The sequence below is a fragment of the Euleptes europaea genome, chromosome 12, assembly GCF_029931775.1.
Source record: "Euleptes europaea isolate rEulEur1 chromosome 12, rEulEur1.hap1, whole genome shotgun sequence".
Lineage (NCBI taxonomy): Eukaryota > Metazoa > Chordata > Lepidosauria > Squamata > Sphaerodactylidae > Euleptes > Euleptes europaea.
The window spans coordinates 38,385,274-38,405,837 of NC_079323.1; the positions used below are offsets into that span (position 1 = coordinate 38,385,274).

Consider the following 20,564-nt stretch of genomic DNA (forward strand, 5'->3'; position numbering starts at 1 on the left):
AAAGAAAGCAGGGGGGAGGGATGGCAGATGGCAGATGAGGCAGTGAAGGTATGGCAAGAAGGCCAGAGGAAGTTTTGAGGACTCAGGGAGGCTAAGGACTTAAAACTATAAATGTTAGGGTTGCCAGCTCCGGGTTGGGAAATGCCTGGAGATTTTGGGGGTGAAGCCTGAGGAGGGCAGAGTTTGGGGAGGGGAGGGACTTCAATGCCATAGAGTCCAATTTCCAAAGCAGCCATTTTCTCCAGGTGAACTGATCTCTATTGCCTGGAGATCAGTTGTGATAGCAGGAGATCTCCAGCCACCACCTGGTAAATGTTGCCCTGAGGCAAACACAGACAAGAACAGGAAGGGGAAGTGGGATTGACATAGGAGGGCCTTATCACAGAGGACCAGATTGGGTCCACAGCATGTGAGGAAGGGGTTTTAATACTTCCCCCTCCGCATGCCAGAAACTGAAATGAGCTGCCACTTGCTCTGTTGGGCAAAACTTGCCCGCCCATGTAAGTTTAGCCCAGTAGGGTAAATACAATTCCTTTAGGGAGTTTCAGGTCAGGAAAATGCCCTGCTCCCTAAGCCATTGTCCTAGTCAGTTTAAAATTCAGTTTAAAAGATTTCTGTGTGGGAGCTCTGAATACAGGACTCCCAGAACAATTCTGGTAAGACCCTCAGCTACAATCTTCACTGATGAAAGCTGTTTTGGAGCAGAAACCAAGGGTGCCTTTCTTCCGGTACTCTGTTCCACCCTTTAATGTTTAAATTATCTTGTCACAATGCTTGTCTCATAAAGTTTGCCGCTTTCCCAAAAGGAAATCTACTCATTCATTTTGCATTGCTTCCAAATTGAATTTGAGTTCGTTCTCCAGCAAAGCAGTGCTATTTGTTGCTATTTGGTTTCCCCAGGACACTTGCACGCTACTACAGACCTGCAAGAGATTAGTGTTACTAAAGACTCCAGTTACTCTACAGTGCCACAACGTAAGTAATTAACGAATGTTTTTGCAAATTATAAATTTTGCTAATATCCCAAAGTAATGAAAGATGATGGCTTAGAAGTACTACCAAATGCAATAATACAAAAGACTCATTCTTGTGCTTCTTTCTGTCTATGGGGGGATTTGTTATTATCTTTGAAATTAAGCAGTTTCCTAGAAATGTACTTTTTCCTGGCTATAGTTTCAGTACTGTACCATGGCAGGCCACTTTAAGGCCTTTTCAAAGGGTATGTTTTACATACAAGGAACATTCAGTGGTTGTAAAGCTGCTGCAAGTGTTCACGCCTCATGGTTTCCAGTGCTGAAAATTGTTTAATCTGCTTTCTAGGAAAATTCAAGTGAATTCATTTGAGGATTGCCAACTCTGGTTTGGGAAATTGCTGGAGTTTGATGGGCATTGCCTGGAAAGTATGTAGTTTGGGGATGGGAGAGAGCTGTGTGGGGAATATGATGCCATAAACTCTGTCCTCTGGTAGGGTTGCCAGCTCCCCAGTGGGGGTGGGGTATCCCTATTTCCCACTGCTGTCCTGAACAGTGGCAGGATATTTTTTTTAATGGCCTTTGGTGTGATAAAATCATAGAGTTTCCAATGATTCTTAGACATGTCATTTCTGGGGTTTTCCTTGAAGTGATGTCATGCTGTCATCGATGGCTGTCCTCTGTGTCTCTGCCCCTCTCTCCCACGGGTTGCCAGGCCGGGTCTGGCAACCCTACCTCTGAAGTTGCCATTTTCTCCAAGGTAACTGGTCTCTGTAATCTGGAGATCAGTTGTAATTCCTGGAGAACTCTAGGCCTCACCCAGAGGTTGGTAACCTTAATTGAAGTTAAGTGTTTTTTTGCCGACTGCCTCCATAAAGTCACTTATGTACAGCTCATATTCTCGCTTGGCTTTGCCATTTTAACAACTATTTTGATAATAATTTAATTTTTCTCGAATCTCATTGACCTCCATGCTGTACAACTGTTATAGGAGACCTATAGGTCCCATAGGGATGTATGAGAGGGATCGTGGCTCAGTGGTAGTACATCTACTTGACATGCACAAGGTTCCAAGTTCAATTCCTGACATCTCTAACTGAAAAGATCAGGTTGTAGGTGGTGTAAAGGACCTCCACCTGACACCCTGGAGAGCCACTACCAATCTGAGTAGACAATACTGACTTTGATGGACCATTGGTCTGATTCAGTATAAGGCACCTTAATGTGTTCACATAAGAGACCTCATCTCTTAAAATTTAGGAACAAAACTGAGTGAACGCAAGCAATGTTACATTACCCACTACATAACAGTCTAGTCTTTCCCCCTTTGTTTTACCATCATTGGAACACCCAAAATGTTGTGCATTTATTTCAGTGACAAATAGACCACTTCACTAGCAGCTTAGCTCTGCCAACTGTCTAGCAAGGTGCCTCTCTATCCTAGATACCTTGAGTAGTAGTACCTTAGTATTCAGATTGAAAAACGTGTTCTTTATTGCCGGAGGCTTTGAGTCATTATTCTGGGAAGAATCTAACCAGTGACCTGTGGGTGAATGTTGTCAATTCACAATTATTCTCTTAACACAATCATTCCCTCTAACTTGTTTAGTTGGCTGATGCTCTTTAAGTCTGAGGAGTCTTGCTTGACTTGTATGCTGTGATATACTATTCCCTGTGGCAAGACATCCTGTTTGTCACGGCTCACACACATAACACACAAAATTAGGTTCAAGCAAACTATTATTGATTGCTCACTCCCAAACTGTTCCTGGCACACGAGCATTGCAAATGTTGATTGGAGCACAAAAGTTTGTTTCCTGACACGAATACTTATTGTGTTCCTTCATCCATATGCTTGCCTCAGGAAATTAGAGGAACAGAAACCTGCACATCTCCCCTCCTCACCCCAATGAGATGCATCTTTTCCAGAATCAAGCTGCTTTCAGTTATTGTAGTTTTGGGGCTCCTGCCTTGCCTGCTGGAAAAGTGTGCTACATGGGATCCTATGTACACATATTCCCTATTTGGTGTGAATAGGGCAAATTCATACTTTCCAGTTTCTGAGGATACGATCGGAAACACATGTTTGTGTGGTTCCCATAGGGTTGCCAACCTCCAGGTACTAGCAGGAGATCTCCTGCTGTTACAACTGATCCCCAGTCGACAGAGATCAGTTTCCCTGGAGAAAATGGCTGCTTTGGGAATTGGACCCTATGGCATTGAAGTCCCTCCCCTCCCCAAACCCCGCCCTCCTCAGGCTCCACCCCAAAAACCTCCCACCGGTGGCAAAGAGGGACCTGGCAACCCTAGGTTCCCAAGAGCTGTCCTATGAAAACACTGACCAGAACCAGACCTGCTTAGCATCAGCATTTGGTGAAGCTTGTGCTTTTAGATCATACCTTGGACTTTGTTTTCCTAGTTTTGTAGCTTTAAGAACTGTGGCCCAGGAAAGGATAGATGTCATTGAGGTCACTCAGCAGCTAACTGGGAAGACAATATCCCACCAGACTCACTATATAGCCGTAGTTGTGAAGAGTCACTGTGGGCCCCAAATTATTTATCAGTGCTTTCCTCACTACCAACCTGAATATTGTACGGATATAAATCACATTACTTGCTCAGTTGCATAGGCTGTCAGGCTGACCAGGGTTCCAGAATTTTGTACCTCTCTTTCCCTCTCTGGGTATCCCTGATCATAGTTCTTAAAAAGACAGCAGCAGGACCATTTGAGGGCTGAGGTGAGAACTTGTGTCTACTTTGTCGTGCCGCAGCACTGCATAAAGAACGAGGAGAACTTTGAGTTGGTCATAGGGTTGCCAACCTCCAACTGGGGCCTGGTGATCTCCCAAAATTACAACTGATCTCCAGACTACAGAGATCAGTTACTCTGGAAGAAATGGCCGCTTCAGAGGGTGAATTCCATTGTACCCTGCTAAGGTCCCATAGCCAACCAAATTACCTGAAGACAAGAAAGGTGAACCAGTGATATTGTTCAGACTTATCCTATCAATCGTAAACCATATGCATAGGGATTCTAAAACTGGGTTCAGTGTAGTAGTGGTTAACCATGCTGACAACTGGGACCCAATTACGATTGCCAAGGGAACCTATCTTGCTGGCTACCTCAGAAGAGCATGCCTATTATATGAGGTGCTGTGGAACACAGGCAGGACAATGCTGCTGCAGTCGTCTTGTTTGGGGACTTCCTAGAGGCACCTGGTTGGCCACTGTGTGAACAGACTGCTGGACTTGATGGACCTTGGTCTGATCCAGCATGGCTTTTCTTATGTTCTTACCTCAATTAGACAAGAGGCAAGCTCTTGATCAGATCAGCTTGATGGTTGTTGTCCAAGTTTATGCCAAGCAGCTTTGCACCTGCACAATAGCTGCCTATTATACAGGACCAGGCCATTGCAGCTTTGGTTCTTGAAGTTCCAGTTGTAATCCTTTGAACTGCTTTGAATAGTCACCTTTTCTTTAAACAGAAAAATGAAATTGGTGCTGTTACATTATTACATTAAACAACTTTAAGTAATATTCCTGGTATCACGACATGACAATGTTTATTGGCTCAAGCTGGAAAAAAATTACAGAGGGATTCATCTGCCAACATCAGTAAACAGAGGGAAAAGCAGATTCAAAACCATAATGAACAGACACCAGAAGTACACAGAGACACCTAAATAGTAATTCAATCATAATTGTTTCCTCGAATCATAATTGTTTCCTCAATCATAATTGGTTCCTCAAAACATTGCAAATGGCGAGCAGGACATGAGCCAAATCACCAGGTGCTTCAGTACACAAATAGTGCTATCATTTTTTTTTTCAAAAATTCAAAATGTTAAAATCAAGCCATTCTGATATATTATGTATGTTTTTTTAAGGCAATCTATCTACCAAAAGAGTGACTGACCTGACCTCACAGACTATCCCTAGCTCTTCACCCAGTGTAAAGGGTGGGTTTAATCTTACTGGTGAGTCATTGTTTATCCTTATGTAACCAAGTCATTTTGTTCTGGGTCTTAATATCTTTATATGTGCCTTTAAAAACAGGTAAAAGGTAAAGGTAGTCTCCCTGTGCAAGCAACTGGTCAGTACTGACTCATGAGATCACATCATATCATGACGTTTACTAGGCAGACTATGTCTACAGGGTGGTTTGCCACTGCCTTCCCCAGTTGTCTACACTTTACCCCCAACAAGCTGGGTACTCACATTACCAACCCCAGAAGGTTGGAAGGCTGAGTCAACCTTGAGCTGGCTACCTGAAACCGACTTCCGTCGGGATTGAACTCAGGTCACGAGCAGAACTTTGACTGCAGTACTGCAGTTTACCACTATGTGCTACTGGGCTCCCTTTGAAAAAAAAACTGGAGGCAGTGACAAATGAGTGTCCGGGGGATGGGGCTGCTGCGAAAAAGCATTGTAATCATGTGAAAACACAGTGCAATCATGCAAAATGGACAAATCCAAACATCTCAGTGAAAAATCACCTCCCTGCTAAAAAACGATGGGTGTGGTGTAGTGGATAGACTAGGATCTGCGAGACCTATGTTCAAATCCCCATTCTGCTATGGAAGCTTGCTGGGTGACCTACAGGCCAGTCATATACTCTCAGCTTAACCTACTTCATGGGATTGTTATGAGAATAAAATGGAGGAGGAGAGAATAATGCTGTAAACTGCTTTGGGCCCCCATAGTGGAGAAAAGCAGGGTATAAATACCTAATCTAACGAAATAAATGCATCACCCCAACTGGCAGGTGCTTGAACTTATTAGAAGTGATAACATCTTTTTAAATGCAGAAAGTTATGTTCAAGCCATTGTAATCTATTGCATATGTTTTTTTAAGACCATGTCTCTACCAAAGGAGTGGCTGAACTGACCTCACTGACTAGCAGTAGCTCTTCACCCACGATAAAGGGTAGGTTTGATATTGCTGGTGAGTCATTGTTTCTGCCTCAAGTCTATCCTTGTCCAACCAGTTCATTTTGTTCTTGATCTTGATATCTTACCCTGCAGCATCTGTAAGTATGGCTGCTCTGATCTCATTGATCTGGGAATGGGTGGGGAAATCAAATAACAAATCGAAGGGAATGGATACAGCAAAAACCAAAGAATAGGCTAAAGGCAAAGCCACAAGGCCATAAGCAATGTGCACAGGGATTCTTAAAAGTAATTCTATATAGAAGTGATGTCCAGGTAGGGTTGCCAGCTCCCAGTTGGAAAAAAACCTGGAGATTTTTGGGGTGGAGCCTGAGGAGGGCAGAGTTTGAGGAAAAGAGGAACTTCAGTAGGGTATAATGCCATAGAATCCACCCTCCAAAGTGGCTATTTTCTCCAGATGAACATATCTCTATTGGCTGGAGGTCAGATGTAATCCAAGGAGATCTCCAGCTAGCAGCTGGAGGTTGGCAACCCTATGTCTAGGTATGGTGCCAGCCTGGGAACTAGTTTTGACCCAGCCTCATGAGGCAGCCTCTGCCAGAGACCTGGCACCCAACCCAACAGTGAGGGATCAAGCTGCGGCCCAGCCAGCAGTGGCCACAAAGACACTTGGGAACCTCTTGAAGAGGCAGGGACTAAGGTTGCCAACCTCCAATACTAGCAGGAGAAATCCTGTTATTACAACTGATCTCCAGCCAATAGAGATCAGTTCACCTGGAGAAAATGGCTGCTTTGGCAATTGGACTATGACATTGAAGTCCCTCCCCTCTCCAAACCCCACCCTCCTCAGGCTCCGCCCCAAAAACTTCCCGCTGGTGGTGAAGAGCAACCTGGCAACCCTAGCAGGGATGTGGCTGGGCCAAAGGAGGAAGCATCACAAGCCTCTTAGCAAAGGCTGATGTCACTAGCCTGGGCCAACTTCCCTCCCTGGAGAGGGAAGCCGAGGGAGAGAGTGACAGGGCCTGCTGGCAGAGCAGCCCACTCTAGACAACCTCTGGCAGTAGCCACAGGGAGGCCAGCAGGGGTCGGAGGGACTGCCTGTCACAAAGCAAAGGAGAGGGGGAGGGAGCAGTTTCAGGCTGGGTACTCAGGATGCTGCAGGAGGAGAAAGGGAGCAGACAGTTTTGGGAAGAGGGCCAGAATTTGGTGCACCCTTTAAAAAGCGGGCTCCAGAAGCAGGCCGGGGAGGAAGGAGAGAACACTGCTCTGGACGTGAGTGACCAGACACCATGGGAAGAGTGAGAATAAGGTGGCACAACCTCCTCCTCTTCCCATTCTGAGGGCTGGAACGGGTTGGCAAGACAGCTGAGGGGCGGCCAGCAGGATCAAGAAAGATCAAATGATAACATCTTTTTAAATTTAAAATTTAAATCAAATTTAATTTATATGTAAGTGGGAAAGTGACTGGGAAATCTCACACAATTACCTTTGACTTTAAAAGAGGGAACTTCTCTAAAATGAGAAAACTGGTAAAGAGGAAGTTGAAAGGAACAGTTAGGAGGGTTAAATATCTTGAAAAGGCTTGGGGGTTACTCAAGTCCACATTACTAGAGGCTCAGCTAGCTTGTATACCGCAGGTCAGGAAAGGTAGTAATAAGTCCAAGAGGTCACCACCATGGCTAATGGGTAAGCTGAAGGAAGCAATTAGAGAAAAAAAAGTCTTCCTTCAGAGACTGGAAGGTTTGCCCAAATGAGGCGAACAGGAGCAAACACAAACTTGCACAAAGGAAATGCAAGCAGATAATTAGAGATGCAAAAAAAAAAGATTTTGAGGGGCATATTTCTAAACACATCAAAACAAACAATAAGAAATTCTTTTAAGTATATTAGGAGTAGGAAACCAGCTAGGGAAGCGGTTGGACCATTGGATGACAATGAGAGTAAAGGAACTCTAAGGGAGGATAAAGCGATTGCTGAAAAACTAAATGAATTATTCTCATCTGTCTTCACTGTTGAAGATACAGGGCAGATTCCTTGTCTTGAACAGAGATTTTGGAGAGGGGAAAATGAGGAACTGAGGCAAATAGTGGTAACAAGGCAGGAAGTCCTAGAACGTCTGGACAAATTGCAAACTAACAAGTCACAGGGAGCAGACGGTATTCATCCTAGAGTTCTTCAATAACTCAAATGGGAAATTGCTGAACTTCTAACAAAGATATGTAATATGTCCCTTCGATCAGCCTCTGTACTAGAAGGACTGGAGAATGGCCAATGTAACACCCATTTATCAAAAAGGTTCCAGGGGGGACCCAGGAAATTACAGGCCAATTAGCTTAACGTCTGTTGGTAAACTGGTGGAAAGAATTATTAAAGATAGAATTGTCAAACATATAGAAGGACAAGGTCACTGGGCAAAATCCAACGTGGCTTCTGTAAGGGTAGGTCCTGTCTCACTAACCTATTAGAGATTTTTGAAAGCGTCAATAAGCATGTGGACAGGAATGAGCCTGTGGATATTGTGTATTTGGATTTCCAAAAAGCTTTTGACAAAGTCCCCCACCAAAGACTGCTAAGCAAACTTCATAGTCATGGGATAAGAGGACAAGTCCTCTTATGGATTGAGAGCTGGCTGAAAAAATGGGAAGCAGAGAGTTGGAATCAGTGGTCAGTTCTCACAGTGGCGGGATGTGAGCAGTGGGGTGCCTCAGGGATCTGTGTTGGGACCGGTGCTTTTCAACCTGTTCATTAGTGACCTGGAGTTGGGGTTAAACAGTGAAGTAGCCAAGTTTGCAGATGACACCAAATTATTTAGGGTGGTTAAAACAAAATCAGTCTGTGAAAAGCTCCAGAAGGATCGCTACATACTGGAAGAATAGGCTAGGGCTGTTGAACAAAAAATTCGGTACAATTTGGATCCGGCAAAATCTGGCCCCTTTTTGATCTGGGAAATGCCAAAGTCCGAACTCCCCCAATTCGGATCCAGGGAATTTGGCATGAGATTCGGCGTTCCCGAATCAATTCAGCTGAATAAAGGTGGGCGGGGGTCTTTAAACTGCTCCGCACTGCCAACCCTGGCAGCGCGGAGCAGTTTAAAGACCCACTGCCCGCTTTCACAGGACTCCCAGGAAAGTGGGCGGTGGGTCTTTAAAGGCAGGAAAAGGCGGGTTCGGGAAACGCCAAACCTGCTGAATTTATTCGGCGATCGCCCGAACTTGCCAAATTCGGCTCGTCGTTTTCCCACCTTTTTTTTAATTTGGTTCATCCCGAACAGAAAACCACCAAATCGGGGGAAATTCAGCTGTTTTTTGGTTTGGGATGAACCGAATCGACAGCCCTAGAATGGGCATTAAAATGGCAAATGAGATTCAATGTGAGTGTAAAGTGATGCATATTGGGGCAAAAAATCCCAACTTCACATATACACTGATGGGATCTGTCCTGGCAGCAACAGACCAAGAAAGGGATCTTGGGGTGGTAGTGGATAGCTCAATGAAGATGTCAACCCAGTGTGCGGCTGCTGTAAAAAAGGCAAATTCCATGCTGGCCATAATTAGACGAGGAATAGAGAATAGAACTGCTGATATCATACTGCCCTTGTACAAATCTATGGCGAGACCACACTTGGAATACTGTGTACAGTTCTGGTCACCATACCTAAAAGAGGATATTACAGAGCTTGTGAAGGTGCAGAAAAGAGCAACCAAAATGATTAGGGGACTAGAGCAACTGTCCTATGGGGAGCGGTTAAAACGCTCAGGGCTGTTTAGCTTGGAAAGAAGGCGGCTAAGGGGAGTCATGATAGAGGTCTATAAAATTATGCATGATTTGGAGAGAGTGGACAGAGAGAAGTTTATCTCCCTCTCCCATAATACTAGAACACGGGGTCATCTGCTAAAGCTGGAGGGTGAGAGATTCAAAACAGATAAAAGGAAGTATTTCTTCACACAACGCATAGTTGTGGAACTCCCTGCCCCAGGTTGTGGTGATGGCTGCCAGCTTGGAGGGCTTTAAGAGGGGAGTGTACATGTTCATGGAGGAAAGGGGTATTCATGGCTATTAGTTAGAACGGATACTAGTCATGCTGCATACCTATTCTCTCTAGTATCAGAGGAGCATGCCTATAATTTTGGGTGCGGTGTAACACAGGCAGGATGGTGCTGCTGCATTCGTCTTGTTTGTGGCTTCCTAGAGGCACCTGGTAGGCCACTGTGTGAACAGACTGCTGGACTTGATGGGCCTTGGTCTGATCCAGCAGGGCCTTTCTTATGTTCTTATGTAAAATGCAGACTACTATAATCACATTATAATATATATTTGTGTTTGTATTGTTGTTTTTAGACAATATGTCTGCCACAAATGTGACTGAACTACTGTCTGCCACAAGAGTGACGGGACTAACCTCATTAAGCAGCCATGGTAATTCCCCCACTGGAAAGGATGAATTTAGTATTACTGGTAACTCAATTTTTTTTTTATTCTCCAAAATTAATTTTCTTATTGAGCTATTTGGTTTTGGTCCTGATCTTGACTCAGTTTCATATAGCACCTGCAAGAATAACTAATGTTTAAGGTTGTCAACTGCCAGGTAGTAGATAAAGAACAACAGAAGAGCCAAACAAGTGGTATGCAAGGGTGAGCGTTGTTGTAAATATATCAATAAAGTGCAGCATTTTTAATATAAAAAGTACATTTAACAACAGTATTATAGTATATTAATATATATAAAAGATAATAAGGAGGCTAAGTTTGTCCATATTTTTCAGTCTCAATACCCCAAAGGATTTAATACATCTTGGGACCTATCTTGTTTTATTTAGGTATTTTTCCTTTAAATTACCACTACTTGTAATTAACATCCAATAAGCATCTTCAGCTGTTACTGTACTTCAATGCTATTTCTAGTCCCTCCACAAAATTGTATTGGAGAACTTCTCTCATTCTGATGTGTGAACTAGCAACTGAGCAGTCCCCGTGTATTATCTTTTATATATATTAATATACTATAATACTATTGTTAAATGTACTTTTTATATTAAAAATGCTTAAAATATACTGAAAATGTTAAAATAATTTGCTGTTAAAATTTTCTGCTAATTTTTCTTTTTGGCAGACTACATGTTATATAGTAGTCCTTATGTTATGTTCCCTTAATATATAGCCTATTCTGAGGAAGATTAATCATTGAAACAGGAAGATTGCTGGATCCCTGTATTCCTACACTCTTGATACAGGTCAAGGGAACTCTACAGCAGCTCTTTATGTCCAAGAATTCATGCTACATAGCAAACAAAGTGGATAACCTTGCAGGCACCTTCATCAGGTTCACACTGTGAACTAAAAGGATTATATTTTTTGGACATTTTGTATTTTTGTACTTTTGTATTTCGTATATAATTGTATTTTGTATACAACCTTTGTCTTGTTACATGTGTTTGCACCTTTCTGGACTTTATTGATATATTTACAACAACACTCACCCTTGCATACCACTTGTTGTTTGGCTATTCTGTTGTTCTTTATCTACTACCTACATGACAACAGGCTAACTATATTTTGATTCAACTGCCAGGTAGTATCAGGAGATCTCCTGCTAATTCAACTGATCTCCAGCCGATAGAGATCAGATCACCTGGAGAAAAATGGCCACTTTGGCAATTGAACTCTATGGCATTGAAGTCCCTCCCCTCCCCAAAGCCCGCCCTCCTCAGGCTCTGCCCCAAAAATCTCCCGCCAGTGGCAAAGAGGGACCTGGCAACCTTACTAATGTTGCCAGCTCAGGCGACTTTGGTCAAGGGGGTGAAAGTGGCTAATGTCAAATCTCTCAGCGCTGACCTTATTTGTGGCAGCAGATAAATGGTGCAGGAGCAATGAATGCTAGCTATACCCTGCACATTTTGATGCATATAAGAACACTTTGCAATAAATTTTGTCCATGCACTAATTCTCTATGACCCCTATCAGGTGGTAAGCTCTCCTCAGATCTTCATGTCTTGTTCTAGTGATCATCATCACTCATTGTTGTAAGTGTACGATTGTTCCACAGTAACATTTAGAACTGTGGTAGCAGTCACAAGACAGTGCTAATTATGCCTGGTCTCTTCTTCTTGGTCTCCTAAGGAAATACATTGCACATTATGAGAATTCCTAACGGGGCAAAAAAATATAGAACAGCCGGGAAAAAATGTTTGGATAGCTTTCCCTGGGTGGTACTGACTTCAAAATCTATTCTACATGGGACAGCCCAGAAAAGAATTACAGTGGATTCCTATGCAGAGTAACACCATTCCATGTCCATGGACTTCAATGGACTTAGAAGAGTGTAACTCTAATTAGGATTGCTCTGTTAATTACGCACTGTTAAATGTGACTGTGTGTGGGTCAGTGGCAATTCACAGTGTTTTCTGTTATCTTCCGGGCAAACTGTGTGATGTTAGTTTTTGACTTACAAAGCTGCACACAATCGAAGTACAAATAAGGGTCAAACATACATTGACATGACTTTGATGGAGAAAGTCAGATCTCAGGTGTGAGGGAACTCATTTCTGAACCATATGAGGCCCTGATTCAGATTGAGACCATGGGGTGGGGGGGGAGAAGATTTAGCTTCCCCCCGGGGGAAGCTGTACTGATGGACTACATGTGCAGCCCTCCAATTGGGAAATACATAGGGCTGCCAACCTCCAGGTACTAGCTGGCGATCTCCTGCTATTACGACTGATCTCCAGCCGATAGAGATTAGTTCACCTGTAGAAAATGGCCGCTTTGGCAATTGGACTCTATGGCATTGAAGTCACCCCTCCTCAAACCCTGCCCACCCCAAAAATCTCTAGGTATTTCCCAACCCGGAGCTGGCAACCCTAGAAATAAAACCATCCCTTCCCCCCCCCAATGCGGTCTTTGGGCTGGGAAAACAGTACCAGGGTAGAAGGCTGAAGTACCTTCTCTTCCTGTATCAGGGACCCAATCTGAAATGAATTGGGGCCCCACACACTTGGGAAATAAATGCTCATATAAGCCCTATCATTATCTCTTTTAAGAGAGGCCCATAACTTCATCTCTTATAGAGCTAATTGAGACTTCCAGATTCCTTTTCAAGAGCAAGATGGATTTGCAGATAGATTGATGTGCAAATTAGGACTGAGTCACAGAATAACTGTACTCAAGCAATGTTTCCTCTGTCACATACCCATTAAGAGAAATGCATTGTGGAAACCAGTGGAACACAGATGTGGCCCACCATAATTTCTGGCATTGTAGACATATTTTTTTCGAGCTGCTATTATCACAGGAATTGGAGCTGTAACTGCGACTCAAAATAACCCAGTTCTGCTTGGGTGTAACTACTTCAGACACCCTGCATGTATTTAATAAGTAATGTTTGAAGCAGCCCCTCATTTAGAAATGTGTACAACATCATTTTTCAGAGCTTATTGTACAGAGTGTAGCTGGGGCCTTCTTTAATTTTTGCAGGTGTCACCATGAATTCAGGACCCCGTCATTTCTCCTGGCCAGCGTATGTAGCGGCGTTGCTTTTTGTCTGCAGTTTCTTCATGGTTTTGGGGATCAGAAAATGGTGCCAGTATCAAAAAGAGATGTAAGTACAGTGAGACTCATGTAGCATTTTATACTCTAAGAATATAAGAAAGGCCCTGCTGGATCAGACCAAGGTCCATCAAGTCCAGCAGTCTGTTCACACAGTGGCCAACCAGGTGCCTCTAGGAAAACCACAAATAAGACGACTGCAGCAGCATCCTGCCTGTGTTCCACAGCACCTGATATAATAGGCATGCTTCTCTAATACTAGAGAGAATAGGTATGCATCATGACTAGTACTTGGATGGAAGTCCAGGGTTGCTGCACAAAGGCAGGCAATGGCAAACCACCTCTGTTTGTCTCTTGCCCTGAAAACCCAACCGGTTTGTCATAAATTGACTGTGAGTTGATGGCACTTTCACTCACCATATTTGTTATTTTTATTGAACATAGATTATTTATTGGCTATGGGTTATTTTACTTTAAAATAAGACAGTCATTACTGATATGAGGTTTTCTTTTGTTGATGAAATAGTAACAAACATTGGAGGGTTTTTAATTGAAAAAACTGTGGGATTAAGTATTAGAATTTTGTTAAACAGAGAGCTGCATTTTCTTTTCTTTTCTTTTTCATTTTCATGTGATCCTCCCAAAATTGTGTGTGTGTAAAGTGCCTTCAAGTCGCAGCCGACTTATGGCGACCCCTTTTAGGGGTTTTCATGGCAAGAGACTAACAGAGGTGTTTTGCCAGTTCCTTCCTCTGCACGGCAACCCTGGTATTCCTTGGTGGTCTCCCATCCAAATACTAACCACGGCTGACCCTGCTTAGCTTCTGAGATCTGACGAGATCAGGCTAGCCTGAGCCATCCAGGTCAGGGCAATATTGCCAATCTTTATTTATTTATTTTATTAACTTTCTACCCTTCTCTCCCTGGCCAAGGCCAGGCTCAGAATGGCTAGATTTTAACACTCTTAATTCCGTGGCCAGTTTTTGCAAAAAAATCAAACAAACCCTAACACCTGTGAAAATTCTTAAAATTTTTAATATGTGAAAATGAGTACAAACCTCACAGCAACACTAGAAGGATTTTAGAAATCATTTATCTATAACTATACATTTATTTCAGATATCAGTGCGTCATCGACTGGATCTCTACACATATTATTGCACATGACAGTACAACCAAAGTCCATGGAGTTAGTTGCCTTTGTGTAGTTTTTGGCATAATGGCCATTTTCATCATTATTTGTCATTCCAATGTGTTTATGGGGGAAAGAACTTGATGGTAATTAAATGAGAATCTGGTACAAATCATGGTTACACAAAATGGGTACAATCTGAGACTGTCACATCAGCCTTACAGAACGGTGAACACAATTTTTAATTTTGTCTACTGTTTTAGACTGTGTGTTTTATCGGCTGCTGGTGTTTAAAGACCCTGTTTTCATTTTCAGTATGAACAGACCACCACCTTTCAAGCCTCCTCCTCCTCCAATCAAGTACACGTCTATGCAAGAATGTGATGGTGTTTACCCATCCTGCAATGAACTGGAAAATTTGTAACGGGCCTGAAGTGCTCCAGCCGAAAATAGGTTCTTGCATAATTTTCAAAACGAATTGTAAGAGTTCGCTGGTGGTGACCCATATTCCAATTGTGACTACCTAATCTCGTATTAATGACAAGAGCATGATATTCCCTAAGTATTCTTATCCCATGCAATTTACCCTCGTGCCGTCGATTAATGCTCTCTGAAGCAAACTATATTACCAGTTACTGGTAGGCAACCTGAGTTGCAAGGTCGACTGGGTATTCACAGTTGCTCCCTAGAAAAACATAAAACCATTGTCTGTCTATAAGAGGCATATTTGATGCATACAGCATCAGCTCACTCTCAGCCTAATTTATCTCACAGTCGGATAAAATGGAGGAGGGGTAGGATAGAAAGGTACTAAATACAACAGCCTTGTTTTCCTTATTTTTTCCTCTGTCACAGTAGCAATGGACAACTTTTGTTTTTTCATGGGGCATTCTGTTCTTCAGACAATAATCTAGGGGAAAGGAGGAGATGTTAATTTATGTGTGTTCAGGTGGTCCGGATCCATAATAAATCTGGCACCAGTATTGGTGGAACACACTGTTTAACAGATAGCAAAACATCCAGATATGTATATTTACATATTACTCCCAAAACAAAACAAAAGAGAAAAATAATATTATCAGCATTAAATTTCTTTTAAAACTGATTGAAAATGTTTTCCTTTTCTCTATCAGTGAAACTACAATTTTTTTGGTCATACTTTGAATACAATTTAGTAAGGCCATCAGGATCTTGAGCATTTTTTCCCTGTGCCCAGATCTAGACTGCAAGATGCCAGTTGACCATCCATATACAAGATCAATTTGGAGTAATTATGTTCATCACTATTAAATGCTTAGGTTCAACTTCGGGCACTTCTGAAGCCTGGTTTATCCTTATGTTCACCTGTGCAGTTGATCCATATTGTGGTTGCTCCCACACTCTACAATGTTAAGATGAAATATGAGGTTAGAAATCATACTGACAACATACCCCCTAATTGGATGGGTGCTTCCAGCCTGGTATATAACCACAAAATGTGTTGTTATGTTGTGGGCAGAAGATGATAATACAAATTACCCACAGTAAAAGGGGAGGAATTACAAGATTACAACATCCATGCCATTGAAACCAAGGTATTGAGCAAACCTAAGAGCCCATTCCTGAAGGTGGGGTAGATCCACAGTGGCCGGGAGTGGCACGGCCGCGCCTCCTCCTCAGAGGCTTCCTGGCTGCCGCAGAGGCAAAAAAAGAATTTTAAAAAATAAAAGACAAAAATAAGGGGGAAATGCCCCATTGCACAAAGTGAGGCTGTGCCACCAAAAATGGTCGCGCAGCCATGTTGCAGTTCGAGGGGGCATTCCTGGGGCAAATGGAGTTTGGAAGCTGCCCAAAGGCAACTCCAACCCGGGAACACCCCCACACACACACGCTGGTGTGGGCTTTCCCTTCTGGGAAATCCCTGACGGTGTGTTTGCCCCCGTGCTGGCATAGGTGCCATCTTATTCCATGATACGGTGGCATCTACGCTGGCGTGGGGTCATGCCAGTTCCTATGGAGCTTTGCCCACCCCCCTTCAGGAATGGGCTGCCCATGTGGCATCTGGACCCATCCTACTTTACCTGGATTCAGTGCACTCCATTACTTTTTTTAATCCAAATATTGTACAAAGGATTGGACATGCAACATAATATGATTCAAGAGAGGCTTTCTAACAACAAAATGCAAGTAAAATCATTGCCAAATGGTTTTCACATCTCATGATTGTGAAGTTTGCTTATTTCAAGGGTTTTTAAAAAAATCTTTGAGCATTCAGCAATATGCATGTATGTATATGTCCTGACCTAGACAGCCCAGGCTAGCTTAATCTCGTCAGATCTCAGAAGCTAAGCAGGGTTGACCCTGGCAAGTATTTGGATGACAGCCCTCCAAGGATTACCATGGTCGTGACATGGAGGCAGGCAATGGCAAACCATTTCTGAACGTCTCTTGCCTTGAAAGCCCCTCTAGGGGTCACCATGAGTCAGATGTGACTTGAGGGCAAAAAAAAATGTATGTACATTACAGTTGTGCAAAAAAAATTTCGGTAGATTTCGGGTTTGGGTTTATAGGGCCTGATTTTTTCTGGTAAACCCAAAATAAGCCGAATACCCATACTGATAAATTTCGGTATTCGACTTATTTTCGGGTTTACCAGAAAATTTGGGCCCATTATAGTCTATGGGGATTTCTTTTAAGCTCCTGGTGGGGAGTCCCCTCCAAATTTGCAGTGTGGCTGCAAAGGACTCTTCTTCGATAATCACCAAAGTTTGGTGAACTTTGGGACAGGGGGTCTAATTTTATGGGCCCTCAAAGGGGTCATCCCCCATCCTGCAGGCATTTGCAAGCCGAGTTGTCCATTGGTTTTCAGGTTCAAAAGTTCAGTGTTGCCAAGAACTCGTGGAAAGAGCTGATTCCAGGGTGGTGCCTCAAAGTCTGGGGGCTGCCTTCATTTCTGGGTTGTTTTGCATTATGTCCATGCAAATTAGCTTCCAAACAGAGGAAAAAGGCTTAAATGTAAGAAAAATAAGGCACGGAAAACATTTCTTTTGGTGGCAAATGACATCCTGTGAGCAGTTCTTTATTGTGGTCATGAAAAATCAGATTCCAAGAGATGGTCATGGTGCAAGGAATCAATATCGGAGCCAGCTGAAGTCATACCAAGGTGTTGCAGGACCAGGTGATATACTAAGCAGGTTAAGGTAAAATTCCACCATTTTAACCTCCATATGAAATGTAACAGAGTGGAGAGTAACAGTTTTTTAGCTGACTGAATCACAAAGGAGCTGCCCTCTCAGTCAGACTGACCTTGAGGATAACGAGAAGGCAGATGCTCCCTCAAACTGTTGATAAAATGATTTTTAAATTCTCTCTCTCAGTAAGAGACATTTTTATTCTGTACTGTGATGTAATTACAATGTGATTTTAAAAGTGAAGCTGCAAGCAGGAAACTCCTTTTAAGGTAATAGATACTCAAATCGCCAATTCAGGATCAAGAAAAAGGCAAGAGATCCTGATCAAAAAGATATAAAAGGAAGGAACATGCCAACTGATTCTCAGAGAGATATTTCCTAGCAAGTTAACACACATTAGCTTGACATGGATTCCTCTCCATCCCTTACCTGGGATGTAAAGCCTAGCTCTGAGCTTTGATTCTTGCATGGACTGAAGCTCTGAAGTCCTTCTTCTTAGATAGATTTATCTAAGTGTTTAGCCTTTAAATATGCTAAACTTTAGAGACATTTACAGTCTTCCTGTGGGACTGGAGAACTCCCAAAGGGGGGATTCTTTTCATGACAGACAGTACTTGCTAAGGCTGGATGTCTGAAATGAATGCTTGCAGACTTCTTCATCCTATGAATAGGATGGAGGCTCCTAGAATTCCTACCAACTTTAGTGTGGGGATCTAAGAGTTTGGATCTTTCCATATTTGGAACGCTGAGAACCCATTGATTCTAACAAGGATTAATGGATTCTCACAAAGATCTATCTAGTCTTGTTTGGCTTCCCAGTTCTGGCAAGCATGAAGATTGTAAAACCTATAGTCTCCTTTACACAGGACTAAAAGCTAATTCTCTGAGCTTGTGTCAGAGGTCTTCTCTAGTTGACAGAGAGGAGTCTGACCATTCTCTGAGCAGAAGCCAGAGGTCTTCCTAGCCTCTGTACTCTGTGATAGAGCGCAGTGCTTACACAGATTACATGGAGTAATATTCATGTAGCTATTAGGCTCTTACATTGAACTAAAGATTCACACACAGATCTCTCTGATATTAGTATCAGAAAGACTTTATAACAGCTTTAAGCTTACACATAACACATTGTATGGCTTTCTCATAAGCTTCTCATTGCTGTCTGATTCTGGCACAGCTATGGATAGCATGCACATACACATAGATATCCCTGATCCTAACATAGAACAGAGGCCTTTTCATAGGCTAAGAACACTGAAAGATTTCTTTAAGGTTTCATAGACTTGGTCCTGGCATGGACTGAAAAATGCTTTAAACTAATTATGATTACAACTTCTACATAAACTCATGAAACCAGAGATTTCTCTAACCTTTGCATACTGCAAAGGCATACAACAAAGACATTGCAAAGACACAGCAAAAACACATATTGCAAAGACATTGCAATACTAAAATAACAAAGGACCAAAAAGGTTTACATATCGTGAACATGAATCAGGACCTTTTCAGATTTCTCTAAGCCTCACATATAGGTTGAGAAGGTTTGCAGATGACATGATGGGGTATAGTATGTCTTCTGTATTAAGATATTATTATGATATTTTAAGTACTTTGAATTAAGATGCTTTTAATATGTGCATTGCACTAACCATATTTACAAGATTTCTGTAACTGATTTATATTCTAAATGAAATATCATTACTATATTAAGATAAGATACTCTTTTATAGAGGCATAGAGATTGTTAAAGATTGCTTGCAATGGGAACATGTTTTAAGACTGATGATCTCTGAACTTATGTAATATTTTAAGGCTTTGTAACCAAACTATAAGCATATATTATGTGATGTAAAATAAATGAATTGTACTTACATTTATGTCCCTTTTCATATATTTATTGTCGCATCTCAAGAAAAAGCTTACTTTTGGTAAGAAATGTTGATTCCTGCTCAGTAGGTGTCTATCTGAATAAGATAACATATTCCTTCTCAGGAAGGGGTCCATTCTAAGAGCTTAGGCACTGAAAGGCATGAACCACGACAAAGGCAGCTCATGTTAAGGAGATTGCTCATCCATGCGGGTAAGGGTGTCTTCCTCAGAAGGGCCATGAGCAGCTGATGGAAATGAACATTCTCCGGACTGGGTGAGCCCCATCTTTTAAAGTGCAGATCAGGTCAGCTCACTGCTGCTAGTTGGTCAGACCAAGTAGGCTCCAATTATACAACCCCTACATCAAACGGGCCCCAACTATGGGGCCCTAACAAAACCAGTCAAAAAAAAAAATAAAGAAAAGAGGGAGAAAACACAAAGCCGTGCCTCTGAGCAAAGGCAAATAGCTGAACCTGAAAAGCTGAATACCTATTTGGCTTTTTCAGGAATCGCCTATTCGGCTTTGGCTTTATCCCCAGGTTTTGGTATCCGGTAAATCCGAATCCTGAAAATTACCGAAATGGCTAATTTCAGGTTTATTTTCGGTTCAGGTTTATCGATATGCACAACCCTAATGTACATATACATGCTTCTCCTGACCTGGATTGCTGAGGCTAGCCTGATCTTGGAAGCTAAGCATGGTCTGCTCTAGTTAGTACTTGGATGAGAGACCACCAGGGAAGTCCAGGATTGCTATGCAGAGGCAGGCAATGGCAAACCACCTCTGTTTGTCTCTTGCCTTGAAAACCCCATGGGGTCACCATAAGTCAACTGTGATTTGAGGGCACTTTCAACCATGTATGTATATAAAGGTGTAATAGCCTCATTGCACCAGAAGGTGGCACTATAGTTTTAAATTTACTCTTGCTGTTAAAATGTTTCATGCAGGCCAGGTACATTTGCTAATATAAAATATCCTGAAATATTGTTGTCA

General features: G+C 42.4%; 1 protein-coding gene across 1 annotated transcript in view; it reads left to right on the top strand.

The window, feature by feature from the left end:
- The window catches only part of CD96 (CD96 molecule), a 42,965-nt gene extending 28,007 nt beyond the window's left edge, over positions 1–14,958 (top strand). Inside the window, exons 8-10 of the mRNA XM_056858182.1 lie at positions 5,827–5,916; positions 13,332–13,455; positions 14,850–14,958. Of these exons, the coding sequence (XP_056714160.1) occupies positions 5,827–5,916; positions 13,332–13,455; positions 14,850–14,958 (323 nt within the window). The remainder of the gene's footprint in view (positions 1–5,826; positions 5,917–13,331; positions 13,456–14,849) is intronic.
- The last annotated feature ends 5,606 nt before the right edge of the window (positions 14,959–20,564 follow it).